Here is a 21871-nt window from a genome sequence, read left to right on the forward strand (position 1 = left end):
CGGGCTTTACCTTCACAGCCCCCCCCCCCCCCCAAATCCCACCCCGTACCCCCTCCCCAGCCCCCAGGTTACTATCTGGAGCTCGTCTTCATCTCACCATCTCTCTGTCTTTTGACTCTGTTTTTCCATCACCATTCTCTCCATCTCTCACTATCTCCATCATCTCTCTGACCTCTCCATGTCACCGTCTGACATCGCCTCACCATTTGCGTCTCTCTCTCTCTCTCTCTTTCCATCACAGGTAATCTCCTAATCGCTCCATTTCATCGTCTTTCAATCTCTCTGTTTCCATCTCGTCGTTATCTCTCTTGTGTCTCTCTTTCCCTCTGTGCCTCTTATCTGTGCATGTGTCTTTCTCTCTTCATCTCTCTCTGTCTTCACGTTTCTCTCTCGCTTCGTGGCAATGCTCCAGACAAACAAGGCTTTCCTTTTGCAGTGTTAACAACAGCTGAGTGGCAGGACTCCCTGCCCCCAGTGACTGGTCTGTCCTGCCAATGAGGGCTGTACTGTCATCAGCAGTGCCCTGGAATACTGCAGCCCTTCCTGGCTCAAGAACCAGACTAGAGACTTCCAGAGAGGGTGGGCTTGATTCCCACATTTCATGGCTGGACAGAAATACCTTGAAGTTAGCTCCAGCGAGACCTGTCTACCTCTCCCCAAGGAGCTTCCAATAGTATAACAGTGAGAAGGTTGTCGGGGAAGATATCAAAACCGTGAAACGGTTTGGAAAAGAGAATGAACAGGAGATATAGCAAATGTAGTAAATGACAACTTCCTGGAGGATTTTTTTTCCCATTAAGGAAATGCGCCCCAAAAGATAGCAACTATTGTTTGAGCTCCCGGACTTTGACGTAAGTGAGACTGAGAGACTTGATAGACTGGGCTGAAAACCATCAAATCCACCAAATTCGATGAAGTGTACCCAAGGATACTTAAAGACACTAGACAGGAGATCTGTGTATTGCAGAGCAGGTAATGTGGCGGAGGGGAAGAAAAGTGGTTTTGGTCAGGGTCCAAAGAGTGAGAAAGGAAGACAAGCTGAGGATTGAACCAAATGCCAAAGTCACACACTGACTCGAGAGAAAAACAGTGAGGAAGTCAGAGCTGATAATGAGGAGATGCTAATAGGAGCCAAAGAGGATGGCTTCTGTCTTGTCCATATTCAGATGGAAGTTATTGAGACTCATCTAGGAGTGTCTGACAGGCAAGCGGACAGAACATCAGCGCACTTGGAATACAGAGTAGAAGTGGAAGAGTAGATTTGGGTGTCCGCGTACATGTGGAAGCTAACCCCACTTGTCTGGATGATGTGGTCAAGAGGGAGCGTGTGAATGAGGAAAAGGAGAACAGAGCCCAGGGGTACTGCTCAGGTGACGTGAGGGTGGGAGCAGAAGGTTTTGGAGACAAAGTGGAAGTGATGTGTCAGGTAGGATTGGAACCAGGAGAGTGTGATGTGGATGAGGGAGGAGAGGCAAATGAGCAGGAATGAATGGTCAACATTGTTGAAAGCAACAGAGAGATCAAGGTGCAGAGGGAACTTTTGTCACAGAGAGAATTTCATTTGGCACCTTCACAAGCGCAGTTTCAGTGGTGTGAGCTGGGTGGAAACGGAACTGGAGGGGCTCGAGCAGGCAGTGGAGGGAGCGAAGCTGAGTACAATAGGACCTTGGATAGGAATTGTAAGTTGAAGGTGGTTCTGTAGTTGAAGAGTATTGAGGGATGAAGGGTAGCTAGCGCAGGCCTCCGAGACGTTATGCTGCATGAGCTCCAAGATGCTATCCTGTGTGAAGGACATGATATAAATGCAAGTTGTTTTAGGTGTATGTAGATTTCCAAAAGAAATTTGACTAAGCACCACATGAAAGACTCCTTCAAAACTGTGGTCGCTGGGTCAGCCTGACTCAGTGTGTGTCAGCTTGGCTCAGTGGTAGCGCTCTCGCCACTGAGTCAGAAGGTTGTGAGTTCAAGCTCCACATCGGGATCTGGGATCACATAGTCTAAGCTGACCCTCCAATGCAGCGCTGCGGGTGTTCTGTATTGTCGGAGATGCTGTGCTTCGGATGAAATGTTAAACCAAGGTCCCATCTGCCTGTTCAGGTGGATGTGAAAGATCCCATGGCGCTATTCGAAAAGACAAGGGAGTTTTTCCCAGTATCTCCCCAGATAAAATTGGTCACTCAAACCACGACTGTTTATGGGATTGACATTGTTATGTGCAACTGGCTGCCACATTTTGCCCACAAAATACACAGTTGATCCACTTGACACTATATCTTGTGAAGCCCTTTGAGATGTCTCGATGTCTTGCATATATCAAATGCAAGGATTATTTTTATTGTTATTATCAAGGGCAAGACATGAACTCGGATTTAGAATTGGCTGAAGGGAAGGAAGCAGAGGGTGTTTGTTAGGGGAGCCAGGTTACAATGGGGGAGATATTAAGCGGGTACCACAGGGATCTAACTTGGGTTCCTCCTGTTATTCGTGTATATTAATGACCTGGATTCACAGATCCAGTGTAAGGTAGTTACATTTGCACATGACAACAAGTTGAAATCAGACGAGGCAGCAAAGGTTTGACATGTAGGAAATAAGAATAGGAAACACATGTACTCCATGGTGTGATAGAATATGGCGAGAGAGAAGATGAGAGAGATCTACAGGTGTTAGTTGACTCTTTGCTCACTATGTCTTACCGTGTGAGGCAGCAATAAACAAGGCAAACAGTAGGCTGGGCTAGATTGATAAATCAGTTGAGTTTAGATCCCAGGACTGTACAGTGCTCTGGTCAGGCCTCATCTTGAATACTGCAAACAGCGCTGGTCACTGTGACATACGGGGCTGCCCAGGTCCTAGAGACGATGCAGAGGAGAGCAACGAGAATGATCCCCAGTGTTAGAGGAATGAGCCGTGAGCAACGATTAGACAAGCTTGGGCTCTTCAGTCTGGAGAGATGAAACAGTAAACCCAGATCATTAGTTTAGGATGGAATAAGACATTAGAACAAGAAGACCAGGTTCAAGGTGTATAGGACAATTTCAGGATGGACACCAGGAAGTATTTCTTTAACCAAAGAGTAATTCAGCATCAACTTGCGTTCATATAGAGCCCTTTACCCGGGGTAGATTCTCGGAGTGCTTAATGACTGAAGGATGGTTGAGGCCAGAGCACAGAACTAATTTATGAAACACTTTGGTGATTTAATGGGAAGACATTCGGGTGAGGATTCTGGATGAGATCAGATGGGCCAAAGGATTTTATTCACCCAAACTTCTTGTGATTACTTGTGTGGGGTGTGTGTGTGTCTCTCTCTCTCTCTCGTTCCTCTCTCCTTTCTATTGTCTCTCTCTTGTCTCTTGTATGTATATCTCTCTCTAGTGTGTGTGTATATCTCTCTCTGGTGTCTATCTCACTGGTGTGTGTCTCTCTCTGGTGTGTGCCTCTGTCTGTCTGTCTGTCTGTCGATCTCTGTCTCTCTCCAGTGTGTATCTCTCTCTCTGGTGTGTGTGTGGTGTGTGTCTTTCTGCCTCGCAACTGTCTGTCTCTCCCTTGTCTCTTGTCTCTCTCAGTCTATTTCTTTCTCTCTCTGAATAATGATTTCAGGTTTCTCAATGACCCCTTTGTTTTTTTTCCAGAGTGGAGCATCAAATTCTCACTTGGAAATTTCTCCTGAGCATCCGACACAGTAAGTACGGTCTGGCGCACAGAGTGCAGCTCAGAGTAGAGCAGGCGTAGACAATGCGGGTCTCCCCCAGCGCTGCGTTGGAGTGTCAGCCGGGACCGTGAGCTCAGAGTCCTGACGTGGGGCGTGAACCACAGCCTCCTGACCCAGGGTTGAGCCAGGCTGAGACTGGAGGGTAGTGGGTGATGAACAACAACAACAACAACAACAAGATTCCACTTATAAAGCGCTGAATTGGTAACAAGGAATCATATAGCCAGGATTAAAAGGGGAGTCCTCCCCCACATCCCATTGCCCTCTTCCCCACCTCCTTTACCACCACCCCGCCCCCCGCCCAGACATCCTCCTCTCTGTGACGACATTCCGGACGGATGCTGATAGCATCGTTGGGAAGCGGGTGTGGTGGGTCCCTGGGGAATGTCATACTGTACATTCCCCTCCATCTCCCTACCCCCCACCCGCTCTGCCCCCTCCCCACAGCACTGCTCCAAGGCTTGTTCCTCCCCAGGGAGGAACATTTAGCCTGTACACTCCCAGCTAACGCCCTGAACTGGCCTCCTGTGCGGTCTCTCACACTGGGCACCAGGGCCATAATCTTGTCTTAAAGGATCCATGCGCAGGGTGTGGGGCCCACAGCCTCTCAAAGGGCTCTGGACCCCTCCCGTGCTCAGTGTGAGTGGTGGCTCTGCGGACCCTCGCTGCTGGGGGCAGCACAGTGCAGCCCACCAGCTCCAGTGCAGTCCAGCATGTTGAGGGTATTGTATACTGTGGTGCATTACAGTGCCATAACTTATAATATAGTTAGCCCGCAGACAGCTCCACACAACAGCTGGCCATCCATCACATACAGTGTATCACCTCCGCTGTGGGGGTGGGGGGGGATGGGGAAAGGGGGTTGCTGGGGTGGGGGGTGGCTGGTGCCCACTGAGGAGGAGGGGCTGCTGCCAGCTGAGGGAGTGGTCAGTGCCTGCTGGACGAGGCTCTGAACACGACAGGAGTGAGTTGGGGCGGGGGGGGGGGGGGGAGATTGAGATCTGCAGTTCGTTCAGTGAATGGCTGCATCTGCAAATCAGATCAGTAAATGTTGAGTCAGCCGGGTTCACACAGGGAGCTCGGCTGCCAAACACCAGTGACTCACACAACCTCCCGCGTGAACCTGCTCTACAAATGTCACAGTGACTGGGAACAATGCCGTGCTGTGTCAGTCGGTGCCTGTTTGTCCCGTGCCCCAGTGCAGAGCTCTCCCTCACATTCTCCGTTGACTTGCAGCTCGGGGTTCCCAGCCTCCCAGTTTGCCGAACGTCCACAGTCTGAGCCCGACAGCCTGGACAGTGACAGACGCATCTACAAAACTGTCCTTGAGGGAGGAGACATTCCCTTCCAGGGCCTGAGGGGGCTCATCAAGAGGAACTCCAGCTCCTCCTCAACTAAAGGTGAGTAGTAACTAGTGCTTAACCCCTGCACAGCTAATCGACAGCTAACCAAACCCAGCTCCCACTCCCACAGTCAAACACGCAACCGCACACCACCATTGAAATTAGGGTCCAGTGAATCTCCTCAAAAAAATTGTCAATTCACTTCACAGTATATTCTCTGAAGAGCTTTAAGACGTCTCAAAGACGTAATAAGGCGCCACGTGAAATGCAGGGATTTTTTATTATTATTATCTCATTGCTCGTCGAAGGTAGCAAACTAAAACTCACTTCCAGGTCAGTGACAGCACGGGTTAGCGACACAGGAAAGCTCCCTCTACAATGTCCGTCCACACTCCCAGGTCAGGGATAGAGACAGAGGAAAACTCCTTCCGCACTGTCCGTCCACACTCCCAGCTCAGTGACACGTTCACGCCTAGTGCAGCTCCCGGCGTGTAAGCTCTGTGCATTTAACCTATGAGTGTGTAGTTTGACGCGTGATTGCCTGGTGACCTGTGTTAACTGTTGTCTGTCCTGCCCGCATGCCGGCCAGTGGATTATAAAGGTGGGAATGGTGTTGTGCTGTCAACTTCTGCCTTTGCTAGCCCCGTGCCTGGCTCTCGAGTCTCTCTGCGTAACAGACTGAGTGCTGGCAGAGGCCGCCCCCCCCTGCTGCTGCCCTCCCGATTCACACTGCTGCAGCCTCACCCCGTGCCATGTCATCAGCACACCCGCAGCTGGGAGGACCTGCTGGGCACAGGGAGTGCCCTGGGAGGCGAGAGGGGTCATGTTGCCAAGGGCTGCAGCACAGAAACCCTGCTGGTCAGAGAGGTGGGGGCAAGGCTGTGTGGAGCTGGTCTCTGGGCCCCCTCAGGGATCGACAGGGACTGGTTCACCCCTGATCTTGACCGTGCCCAGCCCCTGTGGGACGGGACCCCTCGCTCGGGAGCCTGGAGGGGCAATGGAGGCGAGAGGCAGGAGGGGCCGCGGCGTCTGGTGTCAGCCCGGGTCAGTGCCTTCGAGCAGATTATCCAGAGAACCCGCTCACTGCCATCTCTGGCTGTGCTCTCCACCCCCACACCATCTCTCTGCTCCGCCCGCTCCACCCAGTCTCTGCTAGACCTGCTGGACCCCCCACTCCCCCCTCAGCCTGACCTCCCTCGCCCTCCCCACCCGCTCCTACCCCACCCTGACCCCCTGCTCCTCCCCCACCCTGACTCCCCGCTCCCCCCCCACCCTGACTCTCCGCTCCCCCCCACCCTGACTCTCCGCTCCCCCACCACCCTGACTCCCCGCTTCCCCCCCACCCTGACCCCCCGCTCCCCCCCCACCCTGACCCCCTGCTCCCCCCCCACCCTGACCCCCCGCTCCCCCCCACCCTGACCCCCCGCTCCCCCCCCACCCTGATCCCCCGCTCCCCCCCACCCTGACTCCCCGCTCCCCCTCCACCCTGACCCCTCGCTCTCCCTCCACCCTGACCCCTCGCTCCCCCCCCACCCTGACTCCTCGCTCCCCCTCCACCCTGACCCCCCGCTCTCCCTCCACCCTGACCCCCCGCTCTCCCTCCACCCTGACCCCCCGCTCCCCACCCACCCTGACCCCCCGCTCCCTCCCCACCCTGACCCCCGCTCCCCCCCCACCCTGACTCCACGCTCACACCCCACCCTGACCCCACGCTCACCCCTCACCCTGACACTCCCCAGCCTCACCCCCCGATCCCCTCCCTCTCTGACCGCACAGCCACACCCCACCCTCCGCTCACCCCCCACCCTAACCCAGCACTTACCCCCCCACTCCCCCCCCACCTTGACCCCATGTTCCCCCCTACCCTGAAATCCCGCTTAACCCCCACCCTGACCCCTCGCTTACCACACCACTCCCCCCCCATCCTGACCTCCCGCTCCCCCACCACACTGACCTCCTGCTCCCCTCCCACCCTGACTCCACACTTAGCCCCCACAGCAGTGCTGTCTGGTGCCCTCAACTGGTCCCCACCCGCAGACCCCATGGGCAGACCCCCACCTCCCTCCTCAGAAATCTCTACCTGCTGTGTCCGCTGCCCTTCAGACTCCAACCCCTCTCTCGGAGCCGCAGACACCCCCTCCTCACAGACACCCACAGACACCCCCTCCCTCTCACAGACCCCCACAGACATCCCCTCCCTCTCACAGACACCCACAGACACCCCCTCCCACTCACAGGTATCCACAGTGACCCGCTCCCTCTCACAGACACTCACAGTGACCTCCTTCCTCTCACACACCCCCATAGTGACTCCCTCCTTCCTCTAACACTCTCCCACAATGACCCCCTCCCTCTCATACACCCCCACAGTGGCCCCCTCCCTCTCATACACCCCCACAGTGGTCCCCTCCCTCTCATACACCCCCACAGTGGCCCCCTCCCTCTCATACATCCTCACAGTGACCCTCTCACACACCCAGACAGACAGCCCCTCCCTCTCACAGACCCCCACAGTTTAAGGGTCTCTGCTCCCCCTGGGGTGCCCAGCAGGACAGCCTCGTTCCACATCACGGGAAAGCTCCACTCGGCTCTGAGGGAATCGCAGCAGGACATCGGGAATACCACCGATGGGCTCAGTAATGGGAAGCTCGGGCCAGCCATGTGTGAGGGCGAGAACCCCCACGCCATCACCGTGACACAGCGATGGGCACGGACTGGGGCTGCGGCTACAGGTTATCTGCAGACCTCTCGCTGTGCGTGTGTGTGTGTTGTGTGCTCTCGCTGCTCCTCGTTACTGTATCCAACGACCGTCCGCTCTCACCCTCTCCTCTTCACGCCTCCCCTCTCCTGGCCTGTCTGCCTGGTGTCTTCCCACCCAGCACAGCCCAGGCTGTGGGTGAGTCCGAGCACACAGCCAGAGCAGGCAAATGTGATGCTCGTGCGTTCATCACATGTACGTGTGTGTGTGTGTGTACGTGCCGTGTTTCAGCGGGTTCAGTGTCCTATGTTAGCGATAGGGGGGCAACTCCGCTCCTACTGAGTTGTGCTACCAGCAAGCAAATAACACACTGAGTGATGGCATCACTGGTTGGGGGGGGTGTTGGCCTGGCTGTATTTTGCGGGCCCAGCACTTGCCTTCTGAACTTTGATCCAAGGAGTGTAATGGCTCTGTCCTCGGGGTGTGTGGTGTCTGTGCCCACCCTGGCGAGCTCCCTGACTGACTGGCCTGTCTTGTGTTGGAGTAGATCCGGAGTCTCCACGCTTCACGACGCCAACGGATCACATGGAGATGCCAATGGAGATCTCCCGCCACCGTCACCAGGACAAAGAGGTGAGTGTGGCTCCGCGCTGACACCACAGCCCCCCCACACACACACAAACCCCCACAGACCCTCCTCTCCCCCCCCCCCCCCCCAGCTCAGGTAATGCAACTCGCATCTCAGTCTGGAAGTTGCGGGGACTCTGAAGGGGGATTGTGGTGGGGGTAGGGGAGAGATTGTGGTGGGGGTAGGGGGTATTGTGGTGGGGGTAGGGGAGGGATTGTGGTGGGGGCAGGGGAGGCATTGCGATGGGGGCAGAGGAGAGATTGTGATGGGGGCAGAGGAGGGATTGCGATGGGGCAGAGGAGGGATTGTGATGGAGTCGTGGGGGAATTATGGTGGGGGCAGTGGAGGGATGGTGGTGGGGATTGTGATGGGGGCAGAGGAGGGATTGTGATGGGGTCGTGGGGGGATTATGGTGGGGGCAGGGGAGGGATTGTGATGGGGTCGTGGGGGGATTATGGTGGGGGCAGGGGAGGGATTGTGATGGGGTCGTGGGGGGATTATGGTGGGGGCGGGACGATATTGGGGTGGGGGAATTATAGTCGGCCGGTGCTGACTCTGTCTCTGTTTGCCGGCTGGCTGGCTGGCGGGCGATTGGCAGCGATTGCTGGAGGAGCAGAGGCGGGTGAGGCGGGAGCAGGAGGAGGCTGACATTGTGTCAAGGCGGCACACGGGCACCGTGCCCACACATCACCAGTTCATCACCAACGCACGCTTCGGAGACCTGCTGAACGTGGAGGAGCCGGGACGCAGGAGCTCGGGCGCTGAGGTGGGCTTACTCTCTACCAGGGCAATGGCGGGGGTTGAGGGGGGGGTTCGAGGATGGGGGAATAGGGAGGCTACAATGGTTCAGGCTTTTGGGCAACGTTTTGTTAAGCCGCCACCATTGGTCAGGGTGATGTGTTGTGGAGACAGGTGGTCAGAGGTCGTGTGGTGCAACCGTGCTCCAGGGTTCAGTTTGTGTCCATGTTGTGTACACGCCGTGTCTGTGCTACAACAACAACTTGGATTTATATAGCGCCCTCCACACCGGACGGCGTCGCAGAGCGCTCAGAGCCCTGCTGTGTACATGCCGTGTCTGTGCTGTGTACATGCTGTGTCTGTGCCGTGCGCACGCCATGTCTGTGCCGTGCGCACGCCGTGTCTGTGCCGTGCGCACGCCGTGTCTGTGCCGTGCGCACGCCGTGTCTGTGCCGTGCGCACGCCGTGTCTGTGCCGTGCGCACGCCGTGTCTGTGCCGTGCGCACGCCGTGTCTGTGCCGTGCGCACGCCGTGTACGTGCTGTGTGCACGCCGTGTACGTGCTGTGTACATGCCATGTACATTTTGTGTCTGCGCTGTGTACATGCTGTGTCCTTGACTCTAACCTACTGTTGTTCACAGATGATTGTATCCAGAGCCAAATTTGATTTCAAGCCGCAGTCACTGAAGTAAGTGTCAACTCAGCGCTGTGGGTGGGGGGGTGGCAGTGATGTGTGTGTACTGTCCGGCGGAGGGAACAGCGTGTATCTGTGGTATTCTGTTTGTTGCGGGGGTATCAATACTGTTACTGTGGTCCCCTGTGCCCTGGGCCGGGGGGGTTTGTGCTGGGCTGTGTGGTGGGTGGTGGTGGCATGTGCTGTGGGTGGAGGGGGTCTGTGCTGTGCGGGTGAGTGGGCACTAACGCTGTTGCCTACAGGGAGCTGCCTTTCCTGAAGGGCGACGTGGTTTACATCTCACGGCAGATCGACCAGAACTGGTACGAGGGCGAGCACCATGGCCGTGTGGGCATCTTCCCCAGGGCTTACGTAGAGGTGAGGAGCCATCCCTTCATATATTAACGCACACAGCCCCCCCAGACACAGACAGCCCCCCCAACACACACACACACAGCCCCCTCCCACACACACACAGCTTCCCTCACACACACAGCCCTCCTCTCACACACACACACCTCACACTCACACACACACACGCACAGCCTCCCCCCCCCCCCCCACACACACACACACAAAGCGCCCCCCCTTTTAAACACGCACACACACACACACACACACACACACAGAGCTCACTCAGCTCTCTCTCTCCAGCTCCTTCCTCCAACTGAGAAGCCACAGCCCCTGCAGTCAGCACCCCTCCAGCTGTTGGAGTATGGAGAGGCCATCGCTCGCTTCACTTTCACTGGAGACACACCCGTGGAAATGTCCTTCAGGAAGGTGAGCAGCCAAACCCCACCCCACACTCCCAGGTCAGCCACAGGCACAGGTTAGAGACACCATAAAGCTCCCCGGACACTGTCCATCCACACTCTGTTTTGGTCGTGATTATGGATTAAAACCAGACAGAGAGTTCCACACGTGTATGCCACATGAAAATGTCCCTGTATCTGGAATGGACTGCTCACTCTTGTGCCACTTGAGTATCTTAAACCCCTTCGATCACATCCCCTCTCCTCGGCAGCAGTGGCAGAGCTCCAGTCGGTGTGTGGGGGAGCGCATGTGATTGTATCTGATGGGATGTTATTACAGTTTTTGTCAGGTCGTGAATGAGACGGTGACATTTTGGTGCTACCGATGTTCAGGTGTTCTCTCGTCGTGGTTTGAGTTTCGTGTCGAGGCCTCTGAGGTCACAGTGTCCTGGCCAACAATCCCCCAGATAAAATCAGTCACCTCATGTTTGACGCTGCTGGGCGCAAACTGACGGCTGCTTTCGCCAGTCACTACACTTTACAGTAAATCCTGCGAACTGTTCTGAGACATTTCAGTGCTGTATCCGAGGTGTTATATCAAATGCAGAGCTTGTTATAATGGAGCTGTTTGATGACCTGTTGTGCTGTGTTAGGGGGAGCGTATCAGCCTGATCAGGAGAGTGGATGAAAACTGGTTTGAGGGAAAAGTCTCGGGCACCACTCGCCAGGGAATCTTCCCCGTCACCTACGTGGAGATCATCCGCAGACCCCGGGTCAAACACGCGGAGGAATATCTCGAGAGTCCCAGACTGCCCACTTCAAACCGCAGCTCCACTGGCTCCCCTCAGGTAACCTCCTTCCTCAGGTAACCTCCTCCCTCTGCCCTCAGGAAACCTCTCCCTCAGATAACCCCCGCCCCAGGTAACCTCTTTGCCCTTAGGTAACTTCCTCCCTCTGCTCTCAGGTAATCCCCCCTCCTCTCAGGTAACCTCCCTCCTCAGGTAACCTCCCTCCTCAGGTAACCTCCCTCCTCAGGTAACCTCCCTCCTCAGGTAACCTCCCTTCTCAGGTAACCTCCCTCCTCAGGTAACCTCCCTCCTCAGGTAACCTCCCTTCTCAGGTAACCTCTCTCCTCAGGTATCTTCCCTCCTCAGATAACCTCTGCCTTCAGGTAACCCCTCCCTCAGGTAAACTCACCCCTCTGGCTTCAGGTAACCTCTGCACTCAGGTAACCTGTGCCCTCAGGTAACCTGTGCCCTCAGTTGCCCCCTCCCTCTGGCCTGTGTTGGGGGTCACGGCTGCTCTTTGTGTCTCTCAGTCACTTTGAGCCCAATCTGCGGCCAGCTGTTCTCGGGCTGCCCCTGCTCTCTACCGTTCCGTGTTACTGTCTGTCTCTCTCTCTCTCTCTCTGTTTTCACATCTTTCTCTTTCTCTCCCTTTCTCTCTCTCTCATTTCTTCCTGTGTTTAAGATGTGCGACCCCGGCCCTCCTCCTTCCCCCCGTCCTCCTTCTTCCTGCCGCCGCGGCATCTCTCCACAACTGCAGACAGTCACCTCGGAGTGGATCTCGCTGACCATGGGACTGCCCCCCCCTTCCCTCCCCCCGCTCCCGCACACGCTGGGCAGCCCCTCACCCTCTCTCAGCCTGTCTCTGTCTCTGTCCTCCTCCGGCTGCTCTACTCCCTGCTCCAGTGCCAGCCCTTTGCCCCCTGTCCGATCGCAGACATCAGGGTGCTGCACCCCACTCAGCGAGCACGGTATCGCCCCCTCCCGCGTCTCACTGCCCATTCCCCCCCGGGCAAGCCCACAGCCCTCCCACCTCGACGCACAGCCAGATCCCCCCACCAGTGTTGAGCAGCAGCCCCAGGGAGCAGACTCACAAGGCAGCAGTGGAGAATTGGCAAAGCCACCCATGCACACCAGCGCAGGAGAGGTACTTGCTGTATTGCTGCATGGGTGCATGCATGCGCGGCTGGTCCCAGCACAGAGACTGCAGCACGGGGCATGCCACACTAACAGCACTGCCCGCTTTCACTCTTTACAGTCACAGAAACACACCCCCACTTACTTCGCTCTCTCGGTGTCCTGACTGACAATTTCCCAAATAAAATTGATCATTCACTCCATGGCTATTTGTGGGTGTTGCTGTGTGCAAATTGTCTGCCACATTCACCTACAAAAACACACAGTCCCTACACGTTACAGTAAATCCTGTGAAGCACTTTTGAAAAATTCAGACAATATAAGATTCTGTACTAAATGCAAGGATTGTTTATTCATCCTGTGTGTCTTACTGCATGTGCGGCCATCTCTGCCAACGAGTAAGTGTCACATAGAGAGTGAGCGACCGAGAGGACGACCGACGAGTGAGAGAGACTGCGAGAGAAAGAGAGACTGCGAGAGAGAGATAAAGAGACAGACTGGCAGAGGGAGAGAAAGACTGGCAGAGGGAGAGAAAGACTGGCAGAGGGAGAGAAAGACTGGCAAAGGGAGAGAAAGACTGGCAGAGGGAGAGAAAGACTGGCAGAGGGAGAGAAAGACTGGCAGAGGGAGAGAAAGACTGGCAGAGGGAGAGAAAGACTGGCAGAGGGAGAGAAAGACTGGCAGAGGGAGAGAAAGACTGGCAGAGGGAGAGAAAGACTGGCAGAGGGAGAGAAAGACTGGCAGAGGGAGAGAAAGACTGGCAGAGGGAGAGAGATAAATTATGTGATGGAGAGAGAGTTTGAGGAATCCATACTGATATGACCTCCTGAAAAGGTGTCAGATTTCACCATCTGTCCTCTTCCCGTTCGCCCCCCACCCCAACTCCCCCTCCCCCTCACCACTGTGACTGCTGGCTCTAATGTGATCTCTAATGTGTGTATCTGCTGCTCTCTCTATTTTACAGACAGTGAGGAGCGAGGGCTCTGTCTGCAGACAGTTGAGGAGCCCGGGGCCGGGGTGTGATCCTGCCCTCACCGCCCTGAGCCCCCTCCCCTTCACGGTGAGTCACTGTACATACCCACACAACCCCCGCGCCTGCATACAGCCCCCCTCGCACACGGCACCCCCACACACACATCACCCACCCACACACAGCGCACCCACCCCGTACACATCCCCCCCCCCATACACACACACAGCACCCCCCGCCCCCCACCCCCCTCACACACCTTGCACACCCTCTGTACGACTCACGCACTACGTACCGGTGGGAGTGGGGTGTTGTCTTATCCCTGGCTCTTCCCGATCTTGTAGTGAGTTGAACATTGACACCCATGTTGTGTCTATTTCCTCCCCCATGTCTTCCCTGTAGTGGCCCCGATAGCCCCTCCTCATGTGTACCCGATAGCCTCTCCTCCCCCCGTGTGTAGCCATCCCCTCCCCCCCCCAGTGTGAGCGGGTTGGGAGGGGTGGGGGTACTAACCACTGCTGACACTGCCTCTCCCCATGTTCCCGATGAGCAGACGTCCCATCAGCGGCTGCGAGGACCGGATCTCACGCAGTCTGAGCGCAGCTACGTGGTAAGCCGTCCGTCCCCCCCCGCTCGCTTGTATGGCCTCACTCGCACCAGTGGAGTGGACAGCAGTGGCTGGGTTCCTGCTGTCAGAGGCTTATGGTTAGCTCAGAGCATCAGGCTCTATGCAGAGAGAGGGAGTCTCACATCCCTGGCTCAGCCACACGCACACTCACCTCAGAGTCAAGAGGTTGTGGGTTCAAGCCCCTCATCAGGACTTTGAGTTCACAGTCCAGGCTGACATTCCCATGCAGTGATGGGGGGAGCGCTGTACTGTCAGAGGCCCCGTCCTCCAGATGAGATGTTAAACCGAGGTCCCATCTGTCTGTTCAGGTAGATGTTAAAGATCTCATGGCACTATTGGTAAAGAGAAGGAAGATTTTTCTCTCCCAGTGTCCTGGCCAACAACACCCCCCCAAATAAAATTGCTCAATCACTCCATTGCTGTTTGTGGGATGTTGCTGTATGCAAATTGTCTGTTACCTTCATCACCTCTAAAAAAAACACAGTCACTACACTTTACAGTAAATCCTGTGAAGCAGTTTGAAACGTCCTTGTGCCGTGTATCGAGTGTAAGGATTGTTATCCCCACACGGAGAGCTCCCGCTTGCTCCGGCAAGTGCCGGCCACAGGCGAAGGGGAGATGGCAGAGCTCATTACCACGTAACAGCCCTACACCGCCTCCAGCTCCAACTCTGAGCCTTGCTCTCAGTCTCACTCACTCCCAGCCTCGCTTGCTCTCTCTCTCGCTGTCTCAGTCTCAATCCCTTGCTCTCTGTCTGAGATCCTCGCTGCCTGGTGCCCAGGGAGGGAGGGAGAGGAACCTGTGCTCCTCTGAGTATCTGCTATAATAATAATAATCATAATCCTTGCATTTGCTATTGCGCCTTATCACATCGTTGAGATGTCTCCAAGCACAGAATAATGGATGTGGATCAGAGTCACAATTCAATGCCTTGTGTTCCATGTACTGTTGCAAAATTGTAGCGTCATGGCTGTTATGCAGCAATGCATCTGTGCTGCGCATGTTCTACAGTAATGCATGGCCGGATGTGGTGTTCTGCAGTACCAGGTAGCCTCATGTGGGCTGTATATGTGCACTGTGTGCCGATGTCAGCACATGTGTTCTGCAACAATGCCATGTGGGCTGTGGGTGTGTCCTGCAGCAATGCACGGGCTTGTGTGTTCGCGTGCTGTGTTGACTGCCCTACAGCACTGCATAAGCTCCTTGTGCTGCACTTCACTGCCTCTTCAGCAATGCATGGGCTGCTTTAGCGCAGACCCCCTGACAGCCGGGAGCTTGCTTGCCTGGCACGCTGCAGCCTAATCACTGCTGCTCTTGTAACCTCTGTACTAACACTACCCTCTCTGTCTCCGCCTGTTTTCCATGCTTCCCTCTGGATTGCTCTGCACGTCAACGCAATATCCTGGACCCTGGTCCTGGGACACACTCTCCCCGGCCCTCCCGCTTCCTGCCCGCGGCCGTTCGCCCAGGAAGCGGTCTGCAATGAGATCATGAACATTGCGGAGAGCTCAGTGCAGTACTGTGGCACGCTCTCTTACCCCCTGCGCCCGCAGCACAGGTTTTGTCACAGTAAACAATCTTTCATCATTTCCCAGCAACCGCAGGCCCTGCAGCACAGAGACAGCGGTAACCGAACACAGCCACACAGCAGCCTGTGAGTAACACGCACATCACACACGCACACATCCTGCGGGTGGCTCCCAAAGTCACTGACACACAACCAGGCCCCCCCCTCCCCCTACACCGACCTTGCTCAGCAGTCTGCCTCAGTGGTCTGTACTGGGATCCTCCTGATCCTCGTTTATATTAGTGACCTGGATTCACAGACCCAGTGTAAGATAGTTACATTTGAAGATGGCACCAATATTGGGGGGAACAGTGAAATCAGAGGAGGCAGCAGAAGTCCTACAACGAGAGCTTCATAGGCTATGCACACGGGCTGGCAACTGGCAAATGAAGTTTAATGCAGATAAATAGAAGGTGCTACCTATAGGAAGTAGGAATAGGAAACACATGTACTCCATGGATGTGATAGAACTTGCCAAGAGGGAAGCTCAGAGAGAGATCGACAGGTGTTAGTTGACTAGTTGCTCAGTATGTCAAACCATGTGAGGCAGCAATAAACAAGGAAACAGGAGGCTGAGCTAGATTACTAAATCAGTTGAGTTTAGAACCGCAGATGTCACTGTAAGACTGTGCAGGTCAGTCTTACACCTTGAATACATCAGACAGCTCTAGTCACCGTGACAGAAGGGACTGCCCAAGTCCTCGAGGCAGTGCAGAGGAGAGCAACACGGATGATTCCCAGTGTTAGAGGAATGAGCTGTGAGCAACAATTAGATAAGCTCAGGCTCTTCAGTCTGGGGAGATGAGGACCCAGACATGGAGAAGATGACATTATAAATGGGATTGAAACAGTAAACCCGGATCATTACTTTAGGATACAGCGGTATGCCAAGCTGGGAGGATGGGGAGAAGGGGTGGAACGGATCAGGAGGGAGAGAGTAGATGTGTTGAAGGGCTGCTTCATCCAGACTAATCTTGCGAATTATTTTCACCGGAGGTGGGTTTGGGAGGAATGTTAGTTTGTAAGCATGTGCGAGAGTTGGGGTGGGGGGTGGTTGGGGAAGCATGTTGTATGTGGAAGATATGTGTATGTGTAGAAGGGAAGCGTGTATGTGTGTATAAGGAGGTAGGGGTGTTGTATGTGTGTGTTTTGGGGAAGCGTATATGTGTTTTGGGGGGCGATTGCTGCCTCAGTCTGACTCTAATGCTGAGGAACCGGTGCAGGTTCCAGGCTGTGTACAGTTACGGGCCTCAGAATGGGGACGAGCTGGAGCTGAGAGAGGGCGACGTGGTGGACGTGTTGGAGATGTGTGACGATGGCTGGTTTGTGGGTGAGTCTTGAAGATCGTGGTAACCCCATTCCCTTGCCCCTGCTGCCCGTTGCCCCTGCTGCCCGTTGCCCCTGCTGCCCGTTGCCCCTGCTCCCCATATATAGAATGAGCGATTTCTCCTCACTCTTCTCCCCAGACACGATACATATCGGGGCTCTGAGCTCACTGTCCAGGCTAACACCCCAGTGCATTGCTGATGGAGCGATGCATAGTCGGAGATGCCATCCTCTGAACGAGCCATTAAACTGAGCTCCCATCTGTACCTGTTCACGTGGATGTTAAAGATCCCGTGCCCTGTTGGAAAAGAGAAATGAATTTCTCTCTCCCGGTGCGCTGACCAACAATCCCCCACCCCCCCCCTACCCCCGATTAATCACACATTCACTTCATGACTGTGTGCTGGCCCTTGTGAAATAAAATTGCTGCCGTGCTCACCTCCATATACACAGTCACTACAATTGAAGCACTTTGAGATATTTCAAGATTTTAGGTCCTGGATCAAATGCAAGGATATTGTTAAAAAAATAATAATGCTTGTATTAGTTACAGCGCCTTATCACATTGTCGAGACATCTAACAGTGCATCACACAATTTATAGTCAGGTGTAGTGACTGTGTGTTTATAGGCAAACAGTTCTCACCTCGTCCAAGTCATTTGAGAGCGGGTGGGTGGGGCTCTCTGGTTTTGTCGAGTGGACAGCACAGTGGGGTAGGCGAGGATGCTGGGGGCAGTGCTGAGGATCGGGACCTTTCTCTGCTGTAACCTACCGATGGGTTCCTCAGGGAGCGTGTGTGAGCGGTCTCTTTGACCCGAATCGGGACATGGTCACATCAGCAATCAACAATAGGTTGTTGAAGTCGATCTATTGGGAGACGAGGGAGCCAATGGAGCCTGGCGAGGGTTGGGTTGATGGGCTGGCAGGGTTTGGTATGGTGAGGATGTGGGTGGAGGAGTTTTGGAGGAGCGTATGGTGGAGCCAAGCGCAGGGAGTGCGCAAGTGATGGAGGTGACAAGAGCATGGCTCAGTGTTTCAGCAACATTTGGTGTGAGACAACAGCGGTCATTGGTCAGAAGACCAGACTAGCGGGGTGGGGGTAGTCAATTAACAGGAAGCGCCCTTTAATTGAGCCACCTTTTAATTAGCCCCTGTTTCTCCCCTCTCCCCCTACCCCCAAACAGGAACATCCAGGAGAACGAAGCAGTTTGGAACGTTTCCAGGCAACTATGTGAAGCCTCTTAACTTGTGAGGAATGAGCGTGTGACTGAGCTTGCAATCTGCTGGCACAGCGTGGAGCTGTTGAGTTCACAGAACACAGTATATTGGTTACTCTAACTTGGCATCACTATCGTGTTTAAACTACAAAGCCTCTACTTTTGTACCGGACAAAAATGAAGTTCACTGAGTGAGAGATAAGAGAGGAGGGGGATGTGTGAGGGTGTGTGAGGGTCAGGGAGCAGAGCTGTCTCCAGTACGGGGGCTTGAGTTGATGATTGAGAGATTGAACCTCAAATCAGCTGAACAACAGAGCGGGGGGCGGGGAGGAGGGATGAGGGGATGAGCAGGGATCTGAGATTCGAGTGAGCGAGAACGGGGGAGTGGCTGAATGGCCTTCTCTCCATGCCTCGATTCTATCTGTCTCTCCTCTGCTTTTTCCCCTCAGTCTAAGCCCCAGTCCCCCCACACCGTGCCTGAGACAGAAGGAGGACAAGCGCTTAATTTCTTTCGGAGACGAGACATTGGGAGTCTGGTGAATCTGTTGATGGAAACCAAGGGATGGAACCTAACACAAGAGGGATGCAGTGGCACTGACTGCCGAATGTGTATAATCTCACTGCCTGACACAACCCATAACCCAATCCATGCCTTTTTAAATTTACATTGTATTCATAACTGTATTAGCTTCTTAAACAAACACACACTGGGTGCGAGGGTCAGGAACCTGGTGGCAGGCCTGACTTACTGGCTGTCTGGCTGCTTTGTGCTGGCACCTTTTCCACACTGGAGAGCACAATAATGCACCATGTGCTGCTGTGGCGTCTAATCACCCACCAAACACCCCTCCATTACCCCCCCCCCCCCCCCCCCGGGGGTCAGGAGAGGGCTTGTGTACGTTATCCTTGCATGTACATATGTATATTAGACTGTTGTACAGAATATCTAGCTTATCCTGTACAGAAAGAAAGAGCGAAGAGAGAGAGCGACGGAGAGAGAGGCAGAACCAATGATGTTGGTGATGCATTTAGGAGAGATGGGATCAAAGTGCAATGGAGACAAACTTCACCTGAAGGAGAAAAAAAAAGAGCTCAAAATGAACACAGAAAAAATTGTATTTTTGCAGAAAAATCAGTTACCAGCGGCTTGGGATGTTTGTCTGTCTGTCCTCCCCTCCCTAACTGTACGGTTTATTAAATTCAACAGCACAATGCTTCCCTTTATCTAATGCTCTTAAATTCTTAAATTGTAGCAGCACTATATGTATCTGACAATTGCAGTGTTTGATGGCATCCAGCCACCCCTGGGAGCGTTGGGCAGCCCTACTGTGGGACCTGTAGGTGGAAACGCTCCCTTTAGAGCAGTGCTTCTGGGTTTGATATTTGACACTGCCCACTCACTGCTGTGGCTGCAGGACGCACTATTTAATAAACATTAAAGCCACCGTGAGTGTGTGTCGATGTGTGGTTTATTCACTTATATCAGCATGTGTTAATATTTTCCCACAATCCCTCCGCTCCCCCCCACCACCACCACCGAGCTGGGTGACGTGCATATTCGGTAGACTATAGACGAATGCTATTTTCCTAGGGGAACATGTCCGATTGTGAAAGACTGCAAGATGACAGAGCGGACTGATGGCAGATACAGTTCAATGTAGGATAATGCGAAGTGGACATTTTAGTAAGAAGAGGGAGAGGAAATGCCCGGTAAATGTTCCGATATTAAATGGAGTCGAGCAGAGAAATCTCACGGGCAGACACAATGGTCAAGGGCAGGTTTAAGGCCATAAAAAAAGCAAACCGATGCTTGGTTTTATACCCAGAGACACAGCGTACAATCCAGGGAGGGAACGTTGGTCATGGACAGGCCCTGGCTGGTCCCCAGGTGATGAATTGTGGACAGTTTGGGTCTAATTCTAGGAAGGATATACAGTAATGGGAAAGGTGCAGCGAGGGTCACTGGGATGTTCTCAGGGACAAAGTTCCAGTCCTGTGGAGAGGCTGGAGCTGAGAGGGTTAATGGGCAACCCGACTGAGGGTTTCACGATGAGAAAGGTGGCAATGGGGTAAATAATAACAGATTACGTCACCAAATGGCCAGTCAGGAACCAGAGGTTGATTTCAGACAATCATACCGAGGATTAAAAGAGATTAGACACCCTGTCTGTACACATAGGCCGGTCGAAGCAGTAAAGGGGAAATGAGAAGCACCATGATGATGATGGGATTGGCCACACAGATAGCAGGGGAGCCCCGCGTGGAGGGATTGTAAAGAGTGAGGTAAACCACACTGTGGTTTATGTGGACCACAGGCCTTCCATTGGCCTTGGGTAAAATCTGACCAAGAAAGTGTTTCCCGCAGCAGAGATCAGTGCCCTCAGCTTCCTATTTGAAACCCTTTGACACATCTCGAAGATGTGATATGGCGCTATATCAAATGCAAGGATTATTATACATTGTATTCATCCTTTTGGGACGTCCTCCTGACATGAAAGGCGCTATACAAATGTAATCTTGTTGTTGTTCTGCATTTCTTTAAACCGATGCCCCAAATCCCAGCTTTGTTCCTAATTCCAGTGAGTCCCTAAATCTATGTTGAGAGAAGGGACGTTTCTCTCGACGTCGTGGCCAACAATCCCCCAGATAAAATCGGTCACTCGCTCCACGGCTGTTTGAGGGACGTTACTGCGTGCAAATTAGCTGCTGCGTTCACCTACAAAATACACAGTCACTACACTTCACAGTCTGAAGTGGTACGAAGCTCTTTGAGACAGTCCATTACCTACTCCATGTTTCAGTGTGTCTTCACACTAAGGTGTGTATACTCCGTGATTCTCTCCTGTTACACTGTGTGACTGTCTCCTTATCCTCTGTGACTCACTCTCCTGTTAAGACTCTGTAACCTTTTCTCTCTACTCTGTGACTCCCATTGTACACAGTCGGAGTGTCTCTCTTCCTACAGGAAGACGTATAAAGAGGGACAGTCACTTCAGGGCATTGGGGCAAGTTTCCTTACTCCACACATCTCTGTTTACCTCGCAGTAGGTTAGTGGATTGACAGATCGCTTTAGAGGGGTAATAATCCCTTCAAAAAGAAATAATGCGGTCCCTCAATCCAAGACTGTTCGCGGGGCACTGCTGTGGCGTATTCGCCCCCAGAGCGCGCAGTCAATTCACTTCGACCGTCTATTCCGCACAGCGCTTTGAGACGCCTCAAGACGGCTGCGTGGAATGCGAGGATTAATATTATCGTTATCACTTGTCCTGGTGGAGGGGGAAAAAAGTTGTGCGGCTCATTGTGAGGCATTAAGTCACCACCGCAGGAAGTTCCCTGGAAAGTGGCGCAGAAAGTTACTCCCCAGGAGGAGAGAAGTTTGGAGCAGAGGCGCCTCTGGGAACCCGACCCTCAGGGGAGGGGGAGGGTTCAGGCTGAGCCACACCATACAAGGCTCTGGGCAGAGCAGAGCAGAGCCACCCCCCCCCCCCCCCCACACACACACACCCACACACACACCCACACACAGGGATGGGGCGGCCCCAGGGCCAGTCCGACTGCGCTCCCGTCCCATCCCACTTCCTGATCTCCCTGATCCCAGTGTTGATCTGACTGCTCCCGGCGCTGAGCCCCTCCGGTCCCTCTCCCCCTCCCGATCCCCGATCCCAGTGTTGCTGTCCCCGATCCCGGATCCCT

The 21871-nt window shown here is 54.1% G+C and overlaps 1 protein-coding gene across 6 annotated transcripts in view; it reads left to right on the forward strand.

The window, feature by feature from the left end:
• Positions 1-19627, forward strand: part of LOC103185828 (sorbin and SH3 domain-containing protein 1) — a 38873-nt gene extending 19246 nt beyond the window's left edge. For 4 of the 6 annotated variants that reach the window (XM_042337106.1, XM_042337107.1, XM_042337109.1 and 1 more), the window contains 14 exons: positions 3636-3685; positions 4952-5115; positions 8304-8389; positions 8983-9150; positions 9764-9810; positions 10059-10173; positions 10450-10575; positions 11201-11395; positions 12018-12479; positions 13434-13529; positions 13993-14049; positions 15537-15721; positions 16858-16964; positions 18145-19627. In XM_042337106.1, the coding sequence (XP_042193040.1) occupies positions 3636-3685; positions 4952-5115; positions 8304-8389; positions 8983-9150; positions 9764-9810; positions 10059-10173; positions 10450-10575; positions 11201-11395; positions 12018-12479; positions 13434-13529; positions 13993-14049; positions 15537-15721; positions 16858-16964; positions 18145-18212 (1926 nt within the window). In that variant the 3' untranslated portion in view covers positions 18213-19627. The remainder of the gene's footprint in view (positions 1-3635; positions 3686-4951; positions 5116-8303; positions 8390-8982; positions 9151-9763; positions 9811-10058; positions 10174-10449; positions 10576-11200; positions 11396-12017; positions 12480-13433; positions 13530-13992; positions 14050-15536; positions 15722-16857; positions 16965-18144) is intronic. The other 2 variants (XM_042337108.1, XM_042337110.1) reach the window with 2 other exon arrangements.
• Positions 19628-21871: the final 2244 nt, after the last annotated feature.

The sequence above is a fragment of the Callorhinchus milii genome, unplaced genomic scaffold (assembly GCF_018977255.1).
Source record: "Callorhinchus milii isolate IMCB2004 unplaced genomic scaffold, IMCB_Cmil_1.0 Scaffold7, whole genome shotgun sequence".
NCBI lineage: Eukaryota > Metazoa > Chordata > Chondrichthyes > Chimaeriformes > Callorhinchidae > Callorhinchus > Callorhinchus milii.